Source organism: Sebastes fasciatus, chromosome 3 (genome assembly GCF_043250625.1).
Source record: "Sebastes fasciatus isolate fSebFas1 chromosome 3, fSebFas1.pri, whole genome shotgun sequence".
Classification (NCBI taxonomy): domain Eukaryota; kingdom Metazoa; phylum Chordata; class Actinopteri; order Perciformes; family Sebastidae; genus Sebastes; species Sebastes fasciatus.
Window position 1 is genome coordinate 26403905 of NC_133797.1, and position 23335 is coordinate 26427239.

The window sequence follows — 23335 nt, forward strand, 5'->3', positions numbered from 1 at the left end:
TATAATCAAACAATGTAAAAGTATAATGTTTTTGGTGGCAGACTCCAGCCTCCATAAACGTTTACTTAAGCCAGAATTTCTTTTTTCTTTTCTTTTTAAAATCTGCAGCAGACTGTTTGGAGAAATCTCTTCGATTTATCGTCCGAAAGAAACAGAAACAAGCAGAGAAGATAACTATTTTAATTTCTTGTGTACACTAAAAGTAAAATTTACACACTTATAGTCTCAAAAGAACCTGGGCATGCACAATAACCTTTTGACAGGCTCTTCAAGTGATTCAGTTTTTTTCCATAGGAATTTTCCCGTACATTTTACAGTCCATAGTTTAACTGTACACAGTCTAAAGCCACAGTGAACTATGATTACATCCATTTCATCTTTACAATGTGCAAAATCCTCCTGGGAGACGGGGCTGACAGTAGTATGAGCAAAAAACAAACAAGAATATCGCAAAACATGAGCGAATAAGAGCCGCAACAACAAAAAAGCACTTCATATTAGGAACAGTGTACATAACCCGACACGTGGAAGCAGAAATTGGTCCCTTAATTCCCTTCTGATGTGAGTCGACCTTCACTGCCGAGAAAGTTTCAGTGGTTTTAACCAAAAAGAAGTCCCGTTTTCACCCCCGAAAACAACAAAAATGAACAGCAAGAGCTGACACGAACAAGGAAGGAAACTTCTTTTCATCCACCGGCCACAACAGCTGGAATATATGTAAAAATAAATCAACATGGAATAGAAATAAAACCTTCAAATGACAACTGAGGACACATGAACTCACCAGATACACCAGCGTTTGGTCGGTGGACGTTTCCCAAATTAAAGAATAAAATAATAACAGTCCTCCTGCGTTCTAGAGACGGTAGATGGACTGCAGCAACGGTGAGAGGGGTGGGACATAATTTATGTTAAAAAGATGCATTAAATTAGAAAAAGAAAAAGACAGAGTGGACAATGCGGGTTAAAGAAAGTTTAAAATCTACACTGACTGCAGGTAAAAACTAAGGCCTTTAAACACAACGAGGGGACAAAACATTCAGCTGGATTTTGCAGGCAGTGTGGTTTCAAGTCGATAAATATATATATTTATAGATTTTATATATGTATATAAATGTATTAATTTAAACTTATATATTCCACTTCATTTTGATTCAAAGAGCTTCAGCCAGTGTTTCCTTCACAGACAGACACGAACACACTCCCACCACAGAGACGTAAAATCATCCAAAAATCATTCAGAATTAAAAACAAAAAAAAGGAAAATAAACATTTAATCCCTGATTATATACACGATGATTCTTCTAGATATGAACAGCACGCACGATTACACCTTCCTCTATAACTTATCGACTCTATAAATTATAAACTATAAATTAATTAATCTCCTATTCCGTTAAATGTGCAGGTCGTCGGCTGAGCGCTCCTCCACGTCTGAGCTGTTTTCCTGTGATCATAAATGCTTCGTTTTATTTTTAAAAATTATAAGCTGAAAAGCGCAAATTTATAAAAAAAAAAAAAAAAAAGTATGAAAGGGAGGAACTAAGTCGCAGCAAGAGAAAAAAAGAAAAAGACGACAACTTGTTAAAATGTGCCGAGTCAGTGGGCGGGGCCAGTGGGCAGAGTGGGCGGGGTCAGGTGATGATGTCAGAGGACAGGGCGGGGATTCAGTCCGGTGTGGCCTGGCAGCCGAGCGGCGTCAGCATGGCGGGAAACATCAGCACTTTGGCCTGCATGAAGGAGAGATCGGGCAGACCAGCGATCACTTTGGCCGCCTCGTCGCTCAGATTCTCCTCTTTCCTCGGCTTCCTGTCAAATAGGAAGACACACAAAAACACACATGGCGTCACCTCACACCTCAGGACAGCGTTTGTGTACGTACAGGCCGCTGCTAATGAGCTAATATTAGCATGCATGTAGCTGCTAAGACTTCATGTTTTACAGAAAATTTGTTCAAAATTTCAGAGTAAAATGAAAGTGAACAAATACTACTATTATTTTACTTCATTATTCTGTCTTTAAATGTTCAATTAGTACAAATAAGCCTTTTTAAAATTCATTATATAGTTGGTGAATGACAAATTTTATATTTTTTATATTTTTTTCTTAATTCAGATCATTTGAATGCAAATTTACTTTGTTTTTTATTATTATTTGACTAATTTAATTTTTAAATTGTATCATTTTTTTAACCCTTCAGTCTTTAATGCATAATTTAAATTACATTTTTAATTCATCTATGATGGCTTTTTAAAAAAAAAAAAATTTTTATTTAACTAATTTAATTTTTTTTAAATTGTAAAAATGTTTTTACCCTTCAGTCTTTAATGCATAATTTAAATTGCATTTTTTAAAACTGGTCAATATAATAATCAACTCTATAAATTAATTATATTATTAATCTCCTATTCCGTTGAATGTGCAGCTGAGCGCTCCTCCACGTCTGAGCTGTTTCCTATGATCAAAAATGCTTCGCTTTATTTAAAAAAAATTCTAAGCTGAAAAACAAAAGTGCAAATTTAAAAAAAAAAAATATATGTGTATGAGAGGGAAGAAGTAAATATCTAACTAAATACTGAGCTGATGGAAACTTCAGGAAATGAAGCTAAATAATTCTTAAAATAGAGATCAGATTTGACATGAGCGTCATGTGTTCAGACTTAACGTTCATGATGTGTCTCTGTCTCATGATAAATAATACTGTGGAGGATGATGATGAAATCTAAAACCAGCTGGCGGCTGATATCATCCCTGAGCTTTTTGTTTTTCTGCACAAACATCACATGACAACTCATGACTCTGCTGCCTGTTGACTCTTTGACCTCTGACCTGGTGGAGGTGCTGGTCTTCTCCATGGTGGACATCAGGCGGGCGAAGGCATCTGCCACCCGACTGCCGGAGCTGCCGGGGTCCAGCTTGGCCGTCGTTAGCTCGTACAGCTCCGGGTCGACCCCTAAAAACAAAGAGACAAAAAGAAAAGTCAGAGGTAAAACAAAAAAGGTTCACTCAGTTTAAGAGCAGCTGTCAGTTGGGATGCAGCAAAACAAAAGTTCTAGCTTTGTCTGTCACAAACAGTTTTAATATATTTTTGTGGCACAAAAGATTCACGTGAGGTGAACTAAACTAGCTGTTAAGTTTTGTTTTTGGCTAAGAATTAAAAAAAGCATCAGACTCAGTGTGCAGGTTGTTATGTAGACCGTGCCTCTAAACATTTGGTGTCCAAAACTCCTTCATAGAGTTGAGCGTTAAATGTTTTTGTACCAAATCACATGCATGATTATGACCAAAATGCTAATCATGAATATTTTAATCAATATTGAGATCGTGATTATTTATCATGATTATTCATTGATTTTAGAGACATATCTTTATTACTGCACTTTCACATTAAACTAAACAGAGCCCTGCTTTCACTTCCATTGCTCCTGCTAGTGTACAAATTAAAGCTGCACAATGTTAAAGCTGGCATTGCAATTTTCTTTTTTCCTGCAAAAAATACAAGAAATATTCACTCTACCCTTTTGTTAGCTACATTTTAAAGTTAAATGCACCAATCTGGTGCACTTTGGGAGCAAAATTAGCAACATAAAGAGGCTTGATAAACAATTTTATGCTCTCAATTTAATCATAAACACATTGGTGTTGTATAGATAATATCTATACCCAAAAGTGAAGCCAAAACATCTGGATCGCCGGCTGGTGGCTGGCTGTTAGTTTAGGAAGCGCTTGATTTGATATGCAGCAGAGGTTTCTATGAGCGGAGCATTTTAAACGTCAATATCACAGTCGATCATGTTCATTTAATTGCGGGAAGCCAAAATCGTGATCATGATTATTATTTGATTAATTGTGCAGCCCTAGTTGAAAAAGCCACAAGCGTTTCCAAGTGGTCTTATTATTGGCACCGCTGTCACAAAAACAAGCGGATTGCTTTCCGTTTTCCTCAGAGCAACTTCCAACAACACAGGACACACTGCATTTTGTTTTCCACAGTTACTTCGGTTGTTACACCGTTCGCCATTTCTGCTACTGGGGATAGTTACTGCAAAGAACTTACATTGATACTCTTTGGTAACTGGGAATAGCTACCAGGGAAAACAAATGCCCACAATATTCAGACAGTTAAACTATATCTTGGTCGAGTATTTCTGTTTAGCAGACTTTCACAAATTTGTACCAATTACATAAAACAAAAACATATTTTCATATATTTTCCAGATTTTTTAGTGTAAATTGTTCTGTTTTTTTTCCTTTCTATTTATTTCTTGACTTTTCGAAAGTAGTTTCTCTTACTATGTTTATTGTTATGCACCAAGATACCAAGGCAAATTCTTCAAAATGTGAAAACGTCTCCTGATTCAAAAGTCAAACTTTTGATCTGACCAGTGGTTCTCTCGCTCATCAACAGAGTCATGAACTGTCTGATTTGTCCTGTTTCCTCCTACAGACGAGTGTTATTAGCGAGAAACAGAGATGGGAGGTTAATGTAAAGATGAAGAGCGCTACAGAAGGAGGAGGAGGAGGAGGTGGTGAGCAGCTGCTGACCTGGGATGGAGGGTGAGCTGGTGGAGCCTGAATCCTCCACAGGACCAAAGAAATCCAGGTTTAAGAGAGACGAGCCTCCGCTCGCTGCACAGTTAACACACAGACAGACAGAGAAAGAGAGAGAAGAAACCAGAAACATGCAGCAGTGTCAGTGATCAGAGAGGAGAGTCGGCTAAATGTTAAAAAAGTCTTCATGCAGAGCAGCCATGTTGTTTTCAGTAACTGGTTTAAAGGAGAGATCCACCATCACATCCGCTCACTGCGGCTCATTAAACACGTCTGTAGCACCAATATCAAAAACCTTCAAGCAGTCAAGTTTGGCTGATTCATAATTGTGTTGACTTGATGAGACAGTTCCTGATTTTTATCAACATTTAGCACATTTTTTTGTGCAGCAGGATTTAGATTTTCTTTGTGAATCCCTTCGTGGGGTTCCTGGCCACAGCTTTGGTTGACTTGTTTCACCTACAGTGTTGGGATGTTTAGTGTGGATTTTTCCTTTAATGAGGAAAGTTTTTTATGGATCTACAAAAATTGTTTATAATCCAACATTTCCATGCTCACTCAGGATGTGAAAATACCACAGGACTGAAGCGTCTACACAGACTGTTCAGGAAACACTAGGAGGGTTAGAGAAGTGAGAAACACGAGACGAGAGAGGGAAAGGGGGGGGGGGACGAGGGTGGCGGTGGCGAGGGAACACCTACCGTCCAGAGGGTTGGTAAGGCCACTGCTGCTCCAGTCGAACTGGACGGGTGGGAGCGACTCCTGCTGGAGGAACGAGAAAGAAGGTCAGTCAGTTTATACATATAAACATAGACTCGGTCAAAACTGAGTACATGTCTGGACCGTGTTCGGTCAGTCTGTGAATTTGTGGCTACATTTTTATACAAATAGTCCGTGGTTATGTCTATAATGTTAAATCCAGCAGTACATGTCCACCAGGCCCGACGAGGACACTAGAGGACGCGCTGCTCCGCTCTACTAGCTGTTCAAGCGGTGATGTAGTATGCACCTGATTGGTCCCTGGTTTTCTGCTTGACGTTTTAAACGGGAAACAACATTGCGGCCTGCTCGTGAACTTTCTGTTATTCCGTCTAAACAATCCACCACAATCTACTTCTGAAAACATTTTAAGTGAGAAATAGGCGACGCCACTGCTGAATCTGGTTTCATTTTAGAACTAGATTGCCTAGTTTGACAGCTTGGTGCAAGTTTTGTGAGCCGGACGCGTTGCGTTGGACGGCTCATTTGCATAAAGGACTGTTCCCGGCCTTTTCATTTTGAAAGAGCAACGGCCAATGAGGAAACTCCAACACTCGGCCGACCAATCGTGTAACTTCATCACTCAGTCACTCACTCAGTGACGGACTTTTGCGTTTATAGGGCTGGCCCTCTGCGGTCCAGCCAAAAACACATCAATGAGCCTCACCGTGTCACTGGGTGACATATTCTTTCTTCAACATGAACACACACTGTAGTTTATTTTTGACTCAATCCCACATACACCGTCCTGCTGCCACTAATACTCACTAGAGCACCGAATGTGGATTAATTCGCCGCTAAAACTAGTCCCCAACCAGCATGCTGTCAGTAAATATATAAATATATAAGTATGTGTCAGTGTTTTGGTCTCCTGTAGACGCTCTGAGGTCCCACCTGGACTGTATCTGAGGGACAGGAGCTTTTCACTGGAGCCACTGGAGGCGCCTGCTGGGCTATAGAGGCAATCATCTCTGCTGCAGAGACGGGCTTCACAGGCTCTTTGGTTGGTTCCAGCATCCCCTGAAAAACAAACACAGAAACACACACTGTTGGTGATCTGCAGGATAAGCAGAGAATGATGTCGTATACTCACTACTTCCCAAACACATCCATCTTCACTAAAATCTTGCTATTTAAAACACTTCATACTCGCACGGACGTGTAGCGCGCCTGCACAAGCGTGAGACTGTTTGTTTTAGATAGTGAGGGTTTAGTGAATATGCATGTGTTTGGGAAGTAGTGAGCGTACGACTGGATAAATGAGACGTGGATTATACTGCACGAGTTGTGTGAGAGTTTGTAAATGGATTTTGCTGTTGTTAAACGTGACCCCCCCATTTACTACAATTCACTAAGACTTTTCTCCGTTTTTGTATTCTTCGTTCGCTGTGGAGGCATGAGAGAAAAACAATGTTTTCTTCAAGAATTCAAGGTAACACGGGGTGCGTAATAGATATACAAATGGTCATTTTGAGGGGGAAGTTTTCCTTTTAAAGACCCCGGGGTAGACCCAGAACACACTGAACAGATTATATATCTCATCTGGCTTGGGAACACCTCTGGATCGCCAAGGACAAGCTGGAAAACGATGCTGGGTAGAGAGACGTCTGCTGCCTCCCTGATCCGGCCCCAGATAAACAACATAAAATGGATGAATTTAATTGAAATAATACGGGTTGCGACTAGCAGTTATTTTCTTTATCGAGGAATTCTCACGAGTTTCGAAACGTTAGCAAATAGTGACAAATATCCATCAAAAGTTGATCTCAGATTGCTGCTTTTGTGCGTCCAGAACCAGAAGATATTCAGTTTACAGTGACATTAAACAGAAAAAATAGTGAACATTTGCTTGAGAAATGACTTTTATGACAATTATCATGACTGATGTTGATCATTTTTCTTTCTATCAACTTGAGGTGGAGCAGGCAGACGACTCACCAGGCTGGCGGCGTACATGGGCACGATGACCGGCTGCTTCTTCTGTCCCGTGAACAGCTGCACACATTAAAGCAGCAGGTTAGAAAAACTCCGATACATCACACACACACACAATCCTGCTGTAAAGTTCAGGTTAAATATGTCACTGAGAAGAATAACTCAGCCTCACAAGCTTGTGTGGGAAGAGAAAAGTTTAGTTTGATGATGCGGTCCCTAATGGCTGCCAGCAGAGGTTAATAAAGGTCACGGATTACTTGAAACGTCGTTAAATCACTTCTAAAACTATACTTTTTACAGGTCAGAGGGTTATCTGTGCATTTGAAATGGGTCATAATTGTTCTTTTGGCCTATTTAATATAATTCAATTGTAATTTAAGTGCATGCTTCATTTCTTTCCACTTGTGAAATAGTGAGCTGGCTGGCGTCAGAGGGTCCGGCGGGGACTCACAATGTTCCGGGTGTCGATGCCGAGGCAGCAGAGTAGTGCTTTGTTGCAGTAGGAGCCCCCCCACTGGTATCTGAGGCCCAACGCCTCGTGGATGTCCCGAAGCTGTATCCACACGTTGCCACGCGCAGACCTGAGAGACGCAGGGGTGTTAAAGACGAGGCAGAGATTAAAGACAAGACAACCGTCTAGTTGAGATGCTCAAGAAGTCAGAAGACGTGATCAATCAATCACTGTGGCTCGCAGACAAAAAGGTTTGTTCTGTTACTCATTAAATCTCCGTTAAAGGAAGATATAGATTTATCATCATTGAGACCAAACAGCAGACTAGACATTTTAGAAATGTATGAAATAGAAAAGATGCTGAAATGATTAAATTCGTGACCCATGCTCACCTGTTGCACGGCGACGTCTTCTCCTCCTCGACTCCTGGTTTGTCCTCTGGCGGTCCCAGCAGGATCCTCAGGGACGCCACCTCGTCCTCCACCGAGGGGGCGGCGGTCTGAGGGAAGCTGCCCTGAAACAGCTTCTCCAGACGGCATGACAGCGACGCCTGCAGGGAGCACAGCAGCCGTTTACTCACAGCCTACTAAACACTTCTTAATCGCTATTACTTATTTGAATCGATTGACAGCCCTAGTGATAATGCAACAGGTTTACTCTCAGTATCCATTTCAAAATGCTGCGTTTATCATGGCGAACATCCATCCAGCAACACTCTTGTCCTGACCTGACGGCGGCGCTATTGAATCCATTTCGTAAGCGAACCAATAGATTTAATTGTTCCTTAGTGTGGCAAACATTTTAAAAAACTCTCTGAAAATGTTTTTATATGCATCGCTGTGTCGACGTGTTCTGAATGGATGTGAATCAGAGCGTTCCTGGTAAACCGACTAGAGCTCAGCAGCCCGCCGTGCAGCATATTTCACACCTTCTGTAACACAAACCTTGTTTTCACGGAGCGCTACCTCACACTACACAAGATGGGAAGGTACTGGATGTAGTTAAAGCATCCACACATCTAATTTTATTACAAAACAGACAGTCAGAGCTTTCAACTCTCAGACCTTTGTCAGGTGGACAGATGTTGCGTTTGAGGTTTACGACAAAAGATGCAACTTCTCTGCTTCTAGGTTCCCGTCCGAGTTTACAAAGCAGTTTTCGGACACTTTTTGAAGATGGACAGTCGTCTTCTTAACGTTTAGTGCTTGACTGACTTCAAGGAAGTCAACAATGACACATGAGTGTTTTCTGATGCATTTCATTGTAAAGCTGCACCCAGTCTAATAATGTGGCTTGCCCTGCCGGCTTGTGATGACTCTGTGCAGCTAGGTGTGGTCCCAGTACAGCAGACCAGTTCTTACTACACTCAGCTTTGTCATGAAGCGCTCAAGAGAGGATACTGAGATCAGAGATGCACCGATAGAAACCGGAGAGTTGTGAGCTGATCAGTCTCATAAATTATTTTATTTTTTTATTTTTTTTGCTGGTCAAATTTACACATCATGTGCCGCATGATGGTTTTACGCTATGCTTACTCTACCTAGATTTTTTAAAGCCTGAAAACAGAGCCATGACGAGGAGAAGAAGTCTAGTTTTCTCTCAGAACACTTGAATTACTATTTGCTGAAAGGTTATTATGGAATTTCTGCCCAATGATGCCAAAAATATACTGCCTACTGAAGCTTTAATAAGCTATATTATGAACATAGACACTTGAATTTCAATTTTCCATGAAAGAAAAGTTACAAAAATGTTTGTGTATGCTGTCAATTATAGTTCTTAGAAAGAAAGTAAATCTGAATCAGCAGGTCAGACATGACCAAGAAAAATAGCAACCGGTACATCTCTAACAGATCGTTTTGTGTTTTGGGGGAGGAAAAGTGAGAACAGAGAGAGAAGGATCCTGACGCCCGATTCTCTCCCAAACAGGGAGAAATATATTTTAAAAGTCCTTTACCACACACTCAAACCAGACAAGACACTGTCACACTAGTGACCCAGTTTCCTGCTGGCTGTCACACCGGTTATACTGGCCGTTCGCCAATGCTGAACGATGAGACAGTAGGTCCCAGCGTTACTGTTGCAGCTGTGAATGAATCCTGCATCGAGCCGCAGGTTACCAGTTTGTTTGTTAACGTAGTGCAGGTCACATCCTGAGAGCAGAGTTTCTCTACTTCTGAACAAACATCCACACCATCAACCCACCACCTCTTATCACACCGATATCCTCGTTTCAGGACACTGTTTATTCTCTGTTCCACTTCAAATCAGAGGTCCGACCTCTGTCATTAACGGGTCGGTTAATGTTTAATGACAAACAGCGGTAGTTGGTGTAAGGCCAGTGACTCAGCTGAACATGAACAAACACAAGGAACTGATTTGAATAACTTCCTCTTTTTGGTTTGTGGGCAGCAGAACTTTTTGTTCTGCACATACTTATTGTCGTATACACGGACTGTCAAAGTCAATAGTATGTAATTCAACTGTCCGAGGCGAGAGTGATCTATGGTTGACAAAACAAAGTTTCTTTTCATCAAAATGAAGTCTACTTTGTCTTTGAATGGATTTACCTCATCATCTCACACCAGTTATAGATATTTATGAGTATCAGTGTAAATGGCAGCTATAACAGCGTCTTCATTACATAATAACCACATTTAAGGGATCCTTATCAAAAACATCTGTTCCGTTATGTCAGCAATTATGTTGTTATGGATTTTTTTGTCTCTCAAACACAGATATCAATATGGGCCTAAAAAATATTGATTTATCTGTGATAAGCTAAAACCAGCCGATAATGTTTTCGTGGCCATTTTTTTTTTTAACTCCTGTAAGATTTTAAAAAATTGATACAGCATAGTATCGCGATATTGGCAATATTGTATTGATACACGCATGTCAAGTATTGATCTTTTATAATATAAACTATTAACCTCTCAACAATCAGAAAGCCCGCCGGTGGGCCTATTCTGCCTTTCAGATGTTGTAGCGGGCTCAGTCTTAAAGCTAGAGGAGATACTGGTATCAACTAACTAACTAACAAACTAGAACACCTAAGGAATCCATTGGTACCAACCCTGTCATGTTAGCTTGTCAGGAAGAATGCTAAATAAAGCTCCAAAGTTAAGCTACATTTTTGCGAGGAAAAACTGGCATAGCCATTTTCAAAGGGGTCCCTGGACCTCTGACCTCAAGATATGTGAATGAAAACTCTGAGATGAACAAAGTGAAAACACAGATGTTGACAAACTAAATCATTTGCAGTTGAGAAAAAGGTCATAAATCGCAATATATCTTATAGCAGTACTCAACATATTGCAAAATGTTTAAAATTGCAATAAGATCGTAACTTAAGTATCGTGATAATATCGTATCGTGGGGCCTTCGGGGATTCCCACCCCTAACTGATACCTCGTTGTGATCAGTTTTCACTGGAACTACTTTCTACCTAAGAAATAGTTCTAATGAAAACTACTGCGAGCAACATCTGTGGATTATCCAGAGTGACAGGGACGCCGTTTCTGATGAGAAATGTTTTAAATATAATTTTAAATGTTTTGAACACAAGGAATTCAATTTGATTGGGTGGCAGAATTTTCACAGACACAAACAAACAAAACTAAAACTATAGATCCCACTATGAACTGATCCCTTCTTTTTCCTCCTTGTTTTGCCGTTTATTAACTGGGCCTTGGTTCTGTGCTGTACAGCTCTACATAAATAAAATCAACTTGAGCTATATCACGATGTTGGCTCATGGATGAATAACTCTGCATCCATGAAGCTTCCCGGTCTGACCAGTTTATTTCCCACAGTTCTTACCGACTGTCTGTCTGTCCTGCTGGTTTCCTCGCTGACTGCAGTAAGTTCGCTTTCATGCCACTCCTCCTCCACCTCCTCCTCCTCCACCACCTCTTCCTCCTCCTCTCTGCTCTCTGCAGGAGGAGCGACGCTCTGCTCCGTGCTGAACGCCGCCCAGGACTCCCCCTCCTCCACCTGCTGCTGCTGCTCCAGCTCCCCGAAGGCGCTCCACCCTGCATCCGCCTCGCCGTCTGCACCGTCTGCACCTGCAGCGGCCGAGCTGAAATTCCCAAAACTGTCGCTGACAGGGAAATCTGCAAACTTGCCTCCATCCTCCCCCTCGTTTCCACTGTCGTGAAATTTGGGGGAGTTGAAGTCGCCAAAGTCGTCTTCCTCCTTGGCTTCTGTAGCTTCCTGTGTAGGAGCAGGGCTGTCCGACCTGCTCTGCTCCTGCTGGACGTCCAGCTGGTCAAAGTCAGTGAAGCCCTGACCGCTGAATGAGCCGGCGTCTCCAAAGTCCCCAAAGTCCTCATCCTCGTCGTCCTCTCCCAGCTGGCTGTGGTCGGCGGGCGTGGCGGTCTCCCCTTGGAGGGGCGGCGAGGGCACCGAGCCTGTGGTGCTCATGTCACCGAACTCCTCTAGAGCGTCTGTCGACAGCGGCCGGCCCAACGACGTCTCGGTCTCGGTCTCGGTCTCGTTACCGGAGCCCTTCCCGTCCGACTGTCCCGCCTCACCGTCCGCAGCCGTGTCAGGTGACAGGTCGCTTTCACTGCAGCCCGTGGCGTCTTTGGAATCGTCCCTGTCGGCTACATCCACCCCGTTCAACGTGACGGGTCTGTTAGTGCAAACTGCCTCTGAGGCCAAGTGCTCCTGTGCAAAGGCTACGTCCCTTTGTTGAGAGTCAGCGTCCGTGTGAGGACCCCGGTCCGTGTTGCACGAGCCATCCGGGGCCTCAGCAGGAACAGGTATGGGTCCAGTTCTGTTTGTGTCCCTGACATTGTCCTCTGAAGTCGTTCCCTGCTCTATATTACAGTGCTCGTCGTGGCAGCTACCCCCCGTTGGATTGTCCGAGTCCTCGTTTGCCGTCTGGCTGAGGTGTCCTTCAGCATTGGAAAAAGCAGCAAAGTCTGCAAAATCGTCCTCGGGGCTGCCGGCGGGGACGCTGCCCGTGTCCTCAGTGGACGTTCCTTTTATATGACAGTGGACAGAATTCTGCGAGGAAGGGCTTCCCTGAACTTCGAAGGTTGCAAACCCGTTTGTTAGCACCTCTGTGCCTCCGCCGTTGCAATCAGCCGGCTCGCTGCCAGCTGTGTCGCTCACAGAGAAATCCAGAGAGCTGGAGAGGACCTTTTTCATCTCAGTTCTTTCTAAGGGACCGCTGCCCAGGTGGCTCGCTGGCACAACGCCATTAGCCTTGGACAGCTCAGTGTTCGGGCCGTGGGTGCCGTTAGAGGAGCCGTGGCTGAATCCCACCACCCCTCTGTTGGCGAGGAGCTCGGGCGGGGAGGTGGCGGTCAAAGCTTGGGACTGGTTGAAAGTGGTCGGGGTGTCGAACTCTGTGAAGCTGATGCTGCTTGGGACGCCAGAGAATGTGTCGAAGTCTCCAAACTCGTTGTCCTCGTCCTCGGCAGCGTCCTCCATCGGGGGCGGAGAGGAGGAGTACATACGGATCACATCTGGCTCCATGATTCTCTGGCAATCGACGAATCCTCCTGACTACACCTGAGACGGCAAGGAAAAACATCATCAGAAACAAATAATCCGTCACAGCAGATATATCAATAAAAACAACGTGTTTAAGTCCCATTCTGGCTTCATGAACACAAGAAGTAATTAAGGGCAGCTCTTGTGGTGCCGCAGGGCCGATGTACTTAATGTGTGGTTTGAAATTGAATTACTGAACCACTAAAAGAGGACAGATTGGCGTCAAATTGACAGTAATAAAGTGGTAATGAGAAATCAGTGCTGTGATGTGTAAAACTAAAAGACAGTGGTGTAAACGAGCTGCATCTTCTGACCCATCAAGTTCTACTTATTTACTCTTAAATTCATGTGATGCCCTAATGAATAACATCAGGGCAACATGTGGCAGAGAAACACCGCCTGCTGATGGAGTCTCTAAAAATTAACTACCTTGTCAACACTTATAAATCAATCTTGACTTTATTCTGGTACTTTCCCTCTCCACTGAACTCTTACTTGCATGTTTTTGACTGCTAAAAATGTGTTATCCAAACCTGAAACACAGATGTTATCATCACTTGCACCAAACTTGTGAATATCCTTGTAAACGTTTTCCTTCTGTAAAGTTCCTGGAAGTGCTTCAAAAGCCTAAATCTTTGTCAGTCCACCGTTTTATATCTGACGCAAGTGTGCATTACATTAGAATCACAAAAGCAATTCAATGGTTTTCATCAAAAATAAACGGGATCAAAACTTTGTTTTTTAAAACATGTCCATTAGCCTCAAGAACTTTTCTAACCTATCGAAATAACAACTGTAGATTTCTTACCTGCAGGAAGTATTTGTTTTTCCAGCAAGATAAGAGTCTTTGAGGATTAATGACATGTCTAATGACACGGTTTGTTAAATGCTCTCTTAAATTTTTAAAATGTTGCTTGGAGAAAAAAAAGCAGTTGAATTCTGTGACTTGTAAGTAATTAATTTGCGATCACTCGTGATCATAGACAATCATGCGATTAATCGCGATTAAATGTTTTAATCGATTGACAGCCCTACTCTTTATACATGTTGAAGTGAACGCTTTCCTGCAGACGAATTTAATCAATTAGTCGACACTAGAAAATGAATCAGTAACCATGTTAATGATTAATTACTCATTTAAGTCTTCTATCAGGCACAAATGCAAAACATTAAAGTTTCTAAAATGTGAAGATTTGCAGAATTTCTGTTTTTCATAATCACTTGAATGTAAATTTAATATCTTTGGGTTTTGGAAAACGCAATTTGAAGATGTCACTTTGGGCTCTGGAGAAAAGAGATCAGATCTTTTTTTCTACCATTTTCGTTCCTTTTTTATAGTTGAAATATGTGATTATTTGACATAATCAAGACATTAGTTTGAAAATAATCACTAGTTGCAGCCCTACTTAACGTATGCCAAACTACTTACACAGTTCTTTCAGGAACCTCCCTAAGAAGTTATGAGGAAATTATAATCCCGTGTGACCCAAAAGTGTCTGATATAAAATTTCAGAGGCACAAACCGGAGACTGTCACCGCTTTGACTTCTAACTGAAAGAGGAAACTCTGTTTGCATTCTCAACCACCAACCGGAGCAGTGGGTGGCGTCTGAAACGCGTGTTTGCTTTGTTTGCCTTATCTCCCAGAATACCTGGGAACAGGTACGTTTACACCCAGGCAGTGCTGACTTGGGACTACAGACATGCAAGTCCAGAAAGACGAGTTAAGGACAAAGGAACATTTCGGAGAAAAAACATAAATGTTTTACCGGTTTCTACTTTGCTCCCAAGGAAACTAAACTGTGATCTGTGCCTCCATTCTCATTCAAAAATTAATTTGTCTGTCATAATAACATAGGCTGACTAACACCATCGTCTCTGACCCCGACCATGTTTTGAACAGTGAATATGAATTGTTACCATCAAATCGGAGATACAGGGTTCCACGATTTAATAAGGATAGACTGAAGCACTCTTTTGTGCACCAGTCAATCCTAAAACTAAATATGGAGCCTAATACCAGATCAAATGTGCATTGAAGGGCCCTGAATATCGTCTTCTGTGATGGTAATGTTTAAATGTACGTGTCCTTGTTTCTTGTCTCTGTCCTTTTTATGGAGCTGCTGTGATGCAAAACAAGTTTCAGACCTGTCTGACAATAAAGTATTATCGTATTATCGTAAACAAATGAATGCATCAACAATTATAATCCAATAATATTCTGAAACTGGCCATTCGGACTACTTTTAGTACTTTAAATATATTTTGATTGCTAATAGTTTTGTACTTTCACTTACATTTTGAATGCAGGACTTTAACTTTGTAACAGAGTATTTTTACACTGTTGGTACTACTTTTACTTAAGTAAAACATTTGAGTAACGTCCATCACTAGTGAAAGCTGCTGTTTTCCTAACATAAAGTCCAAGTTAATGTATTAGCAATCACAATATGTTCTCTATTAAGACGAGCTGTCACCTTCATGACAAGCTTAGCATCCTTTCACAGCTGTTCATCTCATAATCTACACACCTAAAATCAGCCGGTTTAGGCAACATCTCGAGTTTCAGCACAAGTTTCACACATCCTCCTCGCTTGTCTGACGTTTTTAGTGAAGCTAAAGGAGGCTAAATAAACATCTAACTTAGCTGGCTAACAGGCTGGCTAGTGCTATCATGAGCTCAGTGGAAAACCTGACAGCTGAGTAGAGATATTACAGATCTACAAAACGACTAGATTAGGATTAATCTAACAGTTTAACTAGAAGAGCATCTCATTAAAACTACAAATGCAATTACCTCTGTTAACATAACATCTACTTTTATATGTTATACTTCCAGTGTAACACTTCTGTTTATATTTATTTATTACATCTACTTTACCTGTTTGTATTTGCTTTATATAACTATGTGTGTGTTTTACCTGTCAAGTATTTGTTTTAAAGCACTGACCAGAAGAGGCAAACTGTACATCTTGTTGTATTTAATACAATAATGACAATAAAGCTTTCTATTCTATTCTATTATACAAACAGATCTAAAAAACGAATAGACTATTATTAATCTAACATGACAGCTGGATCAGCTTTAACTAGAAGAGCATGTAATGAAACTACAAGGCCGAGCCACTCAGCTGAGATGTTGGGTGTAGCTGGTTTAGCTTAGCTTTGGTTAGCATGTGTAGGAAAAGCTCATTTACGAGCGATGTTACCACGGTAACGTGTCAGTAGTTTGTTGCCACTTTAAGGCTCGTTTATATGATCAAACACATGTCATCAAAGACATATAAAGGCTGGCAAAGCAGCATCATCACATAGAAGTAAGTGAGAAGTCCACTAGCTCAGCTAACTACGCAGCTAGCTAACAGCTAACATGCTAACAGCAACAACAAGCATCTTCCCAGCTAGCTTTAGCTTTAGCATTAGCATCCACATCATCCGGCTCGGTTTGACAGCAGGTGTTCTTAGTTTTACCAGAATAAAGCAGGGGATCTAACCGTGAGATGTTGTCCGCTGATGTCCATGACTCAGGTAAAGACAGAGTCCTCCATACTGTTAGTTAGACGGAGAGCAGCTGAAGAGTTTAGGAGTTCAGGAGGCTGAAAGTGAAGCCGAGAGTGAAGGTTGAGTTGAGTCAGCCGGCTGCTGCTGCTGCTGCTAGGCTGCCCCAATATCACCCAGCATGCACCGCAGCTCTCTGATGGGCTTCTAACAAAACTTCCATGTTTAACAGGTACATCAGTTCAGAGTGCAAAACATCAGACATCAGTACATCAGTTCAGAGTGCAAAACATCATACATCAGTTCAGAGTGCAAAACATCAGACATCAGTACATCAGTTCAGAGTGCAAAACATCAGACATCAGTACATCAGTTCACACTGCAAAACAACAGACATCAGTACTTCAGTGCAGAGTGCAAAACATCAGACATCAGTACATCAGTTCAGAGTGCAAAACATCAGACATCAGTACTTCAGTTCACACTGCAAAACAACAGACATCAGTACTTCAGTTCACACTGCAAAACAACAGACATCAGTACTTCAGTTCAGAGTGCAACACACAGTGCTGAGATGTAACTAAGTACATTTACTCAAGTATATGTGATGTACTTGTACTTTACTTAAGTAGGGGAATATTGTATTTTATACTGCACTACTGTTACATTTGTCTGAGGTCTTTAGTTACTTTTCAGATTACAATCTTTCATCCCCTTCCTGTCCAGTGAAAACCATTATATATATGTCTGGACATTTTTTCGTATTTTTTTCAGAAATTGTTCGTACTTTTTTTCTGACATTTTTCGTACTTTTTTTCAGACATTTTTCGTACTTTTTTCTGAAGTTTTTCGTACTTTTTTTCAGAATTTTTTTCATACATTTTCCGTACTTTTTTCGGATATTTTTCGTATTTTTTTCGAAAAATTTTCTTACTTTTTTTGGACTTTTTTCTTACTTTTTTGTGACATTTTTCAGACATTTTTGAACATTTTTTTAAAAGTATTTTTCGGACTTTTTTCTGAATTTTTTTTCGGACATTAGTCGGACAGTTTTAGGACAATTTTCTGACTTTTTATTTTTTTTTATTCTGACATTTTTCTGACTTATTTTTTTCAGACATTTTTTAAAAATTATTTTTCTGACCTTTTTTTCTGACCTAACCCTAACCCTAACCCTAACCCTTTTTCTGACCTAACCCTAACCCTAACCCTAACCCTAACCCCTAACCCTAACCCTAACCCTTTTTTTCTAACATTTATCTGACTTTTTTTTCTTATTTTTTTTCTGACATTTTTCGGATTGATTTTTTTTCGGATTTTTTTTTCTTGACTTTTTTCGGACATTTGTCGGACATTTTTTGGACTTTATTCTGACTTTTTTCGGACATTTTTCAGAAATTTTTTTTTCAGTCATTTTTGAAATTTTTTTGAACATTTCTTGGCTTTTTTTCGGACATTTGTCGGACATTTTCGGACTTTATTCTGAAATTTTTTCGGAGATTTTTCGGACATCGTGGAAAAAAAATTTAACACTTTTTGACTTTTTTTTTAACATTTGTCGGAAGTTGTTTTGTTTTGTTATAAAAGTTCCGAAGAAAATGCACAAGAGGAAAAGGCAGTAGACGATTCACTCCTTTTTCAAGTCAAGTTGTCATGTAAGTGGAGTTATAGTAACATGGGCTTGCTAGGTCTTTGCTTTGGAAAGAAACAGAAAGGAACCTTGTAATCTATGACACCAGTCATTCAATGTTATAGTAGTACTGTACATTAACGTTTTAAAGTTGGTTTGAGCTTAAAAACTATTTAAAAAAAATCTGTATGAACTCTTATTACTGCTGTGATCTGCTTGTCTAGGATAGACAACCACATCAGGCATCAACCTCAATGAGAGGGGATGATGTTAATATTGCACAGGTGAGCAGTTAAATTAAAATAGTTTTAAGTTTTGTCCTTATCTTATAGTTAATGATGAGGACATTTTAATGTGTTTGTGGTAGAGAGGCATTCAGCAGGAAGCAGAGGAGATGGGGTGGGGGTGGGGAGAAACATTCATTTTGATTTGGCATATAATGGAGACTGGAACGGGAGCTTCAGGTGGGGAGGCTGCGGTGCTCATGTCCCACCCCTAGAACAAACACACTTCTAAAATGACTGCTCCACCCCTGCATGGGCCAAACTAAAAAAGTCAAAGTACACGTCAAATCATTTTTCCCAAAGGTGATTTCTGTCATTTTAGGTAGTTCTCATCACGGTGATGTGTGTTCAGGTGTTCATTTTTCTGATAAGTTTGGTTTTAATTTTTTATTTGATGCTATAAAAAGGGGGTGAGACGTCATGATTGACAGCTGTGATTCACAGCTGCTCTGAGTGAAGTAGTCAGGCAGCCGGACCCTCAAGAAATGTACGAGAGAGGAGATGAAACTTTAACTTTCCATAACCGTCACCAGGCTGTGTAATAGAACATGTGTCAATTTGGTCATAAATATATAGAGATATTATGGTTAGTTGGGTCTTTCTAGCCAAACAGCTTCCTTGGTGCTAACGCAGCAGCTAGGTGGCTCAAGCTCCTGTGTGGGCGGGACCTCCATACCGCGGCTCCAGCCCAGACACAGCTGCGGGGTCACAAAGTTTCTCATTTTACAGCTAAACAGTACACTAGAAGATGTTTCTGAAAACATTTTAGGTGAAAAATAGTCATTACAGTAACAGAATATTGATTCATATTTTATAGTTTTATTAATCATACATATCATATTAATCATATTTGCTCCATTTCTGCCCACTGCTTTAAAACAGTAAAACAAAACATATGGAACTGATTTAGTGAAGACAAAGAGGTTAGTTGGTATGCAGAAAAACAAAAGCTTTATAATACATTTTTCATGCAAACATTTTTTACATAACTTTTTTTCCGACTCTTTAAGTGACATTTGGTAAGAAATGTACCTCGTAAACATAGACTGTGAGTGTATTTAAAAACACACAGGGCACCTCTCAGCACACATCTGAGAGAGATATGGAGACACCTACAGTAATCAGGCTTTATGTAACATTCCTGCCTATTAATATTCAGGTTTTAAGCCTCATCTGTTTCACATATTATACTGTATATGTTTCATACTGCATCTTCACATTGTTCACATTTGGAATTCAAAGCAAATTATCTCATTGTAATGAACCATGATCACCACTAGAGGGTAGCAAATAATGCAATAATGTGTCTTTGTATGTGTCTCTCTCCTGTGCTGGAACTGAGCACATGTAATGCTGACACACAGCAGGTCTATGAGATATCTTTATCTTCTGGAAATGAAACAATATGGACAATTTAACAGCTTGTTCTGTTATTGGATTATACATATAGTGGTGGTAAGAAACTGCAAACTAACCAGCGGCACAATATGTCATGTTTTTCTGTTTAGGTAATGCTATATAATAGATGTATGGTGTATAATCTATTGATTTGTATTACAGTAACTACACTATACCTATTTGATTTTGTTATAGTGCTGTTACAGTAAGTGCTCCTGAGGAATATACTGAACACAGTACTGCTGAAGAAGTCTTCTTCCCATGCTGAAACATGAGTCATCTTCTGTATACTGTACAAGCTGTCGTTTTACAAACAATACCAACTTTACCAGACATAATGCAACACTGTCCAGAAAATATATACTTTTCCTGATGTCTAAAACTTCATATTGTTTCACTATTCTTGCAGTCTCCAATGTTTGGCATATATCAAGAAGTCATTAAACCTAACCCACCCATAATCATCTTTATGCATATTAGTTTGTGTTATTTGTAATTCTGGCAGAATTGTGGCTTGTTTTCTAAAATCCTAGACACAACATGTGACATGTGCCAGCCTAATAGGTTTGGCAGCATTCATGCTCTCTTTTGGACTGAAACCTTTGATAACACATTTAAAAAAAAAAAAAAAATCTAATATTGTTCTTCAAACAACTGTGAAAAGCAAGACTCTTCTTATGGACTACGTACAGTTTGATCCCACTGAGGGGAAACTATTGTAAACTATCATTACTTAACCTCTTAAGCCCTTGATTGATGGAAGGTGTGGTTCGCCTAGACAGACATACCCAAAATAAATCAAGAATAGCTCTACAGCTACTGGGTCTATATGCATGATCTTGGTCTCTGTGGATAGGTAAGACCTCAGAGAATTTATCCCCAGTGTAAGTAACATTGTGGATGTTACTATTCCTGAGTAAATTGTGATGAACCCAAGGAAACATTTACATTTTTATCCTTGCCTAAAATGTTTTCTAGATTAAACAGTGGATAGCACCATTATAACAATGATGCCATGCACAGAGATGCCACCGAATTCACTCAGCAACTCCTTGACTACAACTTTGCCAAAGCAGATATAAATAACACAAAGCACATAGATTCAACAAAGGTTTTAGTACGGATAGGACCAGGCGGACTCTCCATTTGGCACACTTGGATACCCAAAGTGTGCCAAACGGGTTTTCTACCTCTTGGAAAGGAATCTGGCTATAAAATACTACTGATATCCACTACAGGAGGCTATGTGCACACAACAGAGATATTTACCCGGTGCATCATCACGTTCTACCATTGTGCACACTATAAAATCAATACAAAAACAACTAAATTGTATAACTTTGAGTACTTTTATTATAATAATGAAATATGATCAAGCAAAACTTAGATAATAACAAATAAGATCAATAACAATGTAAATAAGATAAAAAAAAGGAATCCAAAGTCAAGTATTTACATTCAATATAAAAACGGTCAAAAATATTATGAAGTAAAAATAAAAATTTTCATGCGTTGATTTTGTAACTAAAATATTGAAATCATTGCCAAACAAACATTGTTTGGACAAAATACACTTGGAGTGTTGTTTTAGTAGTGTTAAGGCCTCGTCTTTTAAAAACCATACGGAAAAAAAGGCTACCAGAAAATTTTATGAAGTTTTTAAAGGCAGTGTTTAACACACAACTCAGCTGAACCCGGTACCTGGTTCGTCGGGTTTAAGCAGCTATGATTTTAGGGGTGTGAGTCAAGATAACAGAAAATGTTGATCAGTTTTGCTTCCTCTGACTTTTTTTATAACTGAATTCAATTACAGCATTTGCCTGAGAAGGACCCAGTCAAACAGTATGTAATCATGTTTCCACGACTCTCATTTTGTGTTATTTTATGATGCTTTTGTGGCGCTGAAAACACAACGGTCTATTGTAGGCTGTATGAACAAGACGCAGTGGTAAATCACACAGGACAGTAGTGTATGTGCAGAAGTGGGCATAATGGCCATCAACAGACTGAAGGAAGTGTAACACGGTGATAATAAACCTCCTCTCTCCAATTCTTGTGAAATAGTCCCTCCATTCAGTCAGTACCAAGCAGCAGCCTCCTCCTGCCGTCCCATGGAAGGGAAGGAGGACCAGTGCCAGTCTTGTACCTAGTCTGCCATCCCTCAATGGGCCTTTGTGGCTGCTGCCATCCTTCCCCCCCGGCCAACCCCCGGCAGCCCATTCAGGAGTGTCACATGGCACTCCCACTCTGCGCCCATCTCACAATGCAGCCCTGTCATCCGCTCCTCATTGACATGCGCTCATAGTGATGTGCAGTGGGGAATGGTCGTGCTCCTCCACTACTTTCAAAGGAAATGAAGTGCCGGGCTGGGTGGCCAAAGTGTGGCTTCCTGGATACGGTGTTCATATTTCTTAGGAGGAAGTGCTGAAACGTACGTGTGTGTGTGTGTGTGTGCGTATGCGTGTGTGTGTGTGTGTTGGGAATTGGCGGTGAGTTACAGCAAATGTGTCACACCAAACTCCCACAACTGTCAGTTACCATGAGAAAATGATTGCTATAATAAATGTTGAACACCAGTAGTCTTGCTTCCAGCATACTGTATGTTACAATGTGAAGGATGACTGATCGAATGTTACTATGGAAAAAGTCACATTTAAATGTGCCTTTTATGTGTGTGACAGATACAGTAAGGATGTTAAAGACAAGTGAAACTGATCAGGAACGAAGTGTAGAAAGTCTAGCCTGGTTCCAGACTTCCGTATCACCACCCTCATCTAATTCAGTCTGATTATCAGGCCGTAGGAAATTCATGATTTTAATGAGATATGTGAAGAAGATTTTCCATGAACGGCCACTACAGATAACAAGGGTTCCTCCAGCATAACACTTGGAATATAAAATTCAGTAACTCTAGAGAGTGGCGAGTGCTGCTCTCTGTTGAAAAAATCAGAGGTGAGCTTGCAGCTGTCAGCTTCCTGCTTGTTAGTGGTAATCATGTTACCTGTGGGCTGATAAATAATACTCATTCAGTCTACACATGGAGAAGTCTACATAGGCCAGGCAACTTGGATTACTCCACAGGTTTTCAAAGCTACCATAAATTTATATGTTTAGGTGATCAATCCTGGTATTGTTTTAATAACTTACAGTATATACCACTGATAAAAGCCTCTTTGCATTGTAGTACACCTCATAAATGAACAAGTGAAGAGTTGTGCCTTAAATACTGTTATAGTAGAGTGTTTATTTTGGCATTAAAGGGATAGTTTGGGTGTTTTGAAGTGGGGTTTGTAAGAGGTACTTATCTATAGTCATTGTATTACCT

At 40.5% G+C, this 23335-nt stretch overlaps 1 protein-coding gene and 1 long non-coding RNA gene across 6 annotated transcripts; one reads left to right on the forward strand and one right to left on the reverse strand.

Annotated features, from left to right (window-relative positions):
* Positions 1-164: 164 nt before the first annotated feature.
* On the reverse strand, positions 165-17007 carry aftpha (aftiphilin a). 5 transcript variants are annotated; one of them, XM_074629906.1, is made up of 10 exons: positions 16672-17007; positions 11519-13219; positions 8089-8246; positions 7697-7826; positions 7249-7305; positions 6205-6330; positions 5253-5316; positions 4546-4629; positions 2830-2953; positions 165-1809 (listed from the first exon to the last, which is right to left on the reverse strand). In XM_074629906.1, exons 2-10 carry the CDS (start codon positions 13181-13183, stop codon positions 1668-1670), a joined length of 2550 nt encoding a protein of 849 aa, XP_074486007.1. In that variant the 5' UTR covers positions 13184-13219; positions 16672-17007; the 3' UTR covers positions 165-1667. The 5 variants fall into 5 exon arrangements, with proteins under 5 accessions (XP_074486007.1, XP_074486008.1, XP_074486006.1 ...); XM_074629907.1 differs by having other exon boundaries at positions 5253-5313; positions 16695-17006; XM_074629905.1 differs by having other exon boundaries at positions 16695-17006.
* LOC141764593 (uncharacterized) lies at positions 5219-11755 on the forward strand. Its single transcript, XR_012593279.1, has 4 exons — positions 5219-5336; positions 7227-7326; positions 7659-7947; positions 11638-11755. It is a non-coding gene; the product is annotated as an uncharacterized LOC141764593 (long non-coding RNA).
* Positions 17008-23335: the final 6328 nt, after the last annotated feature.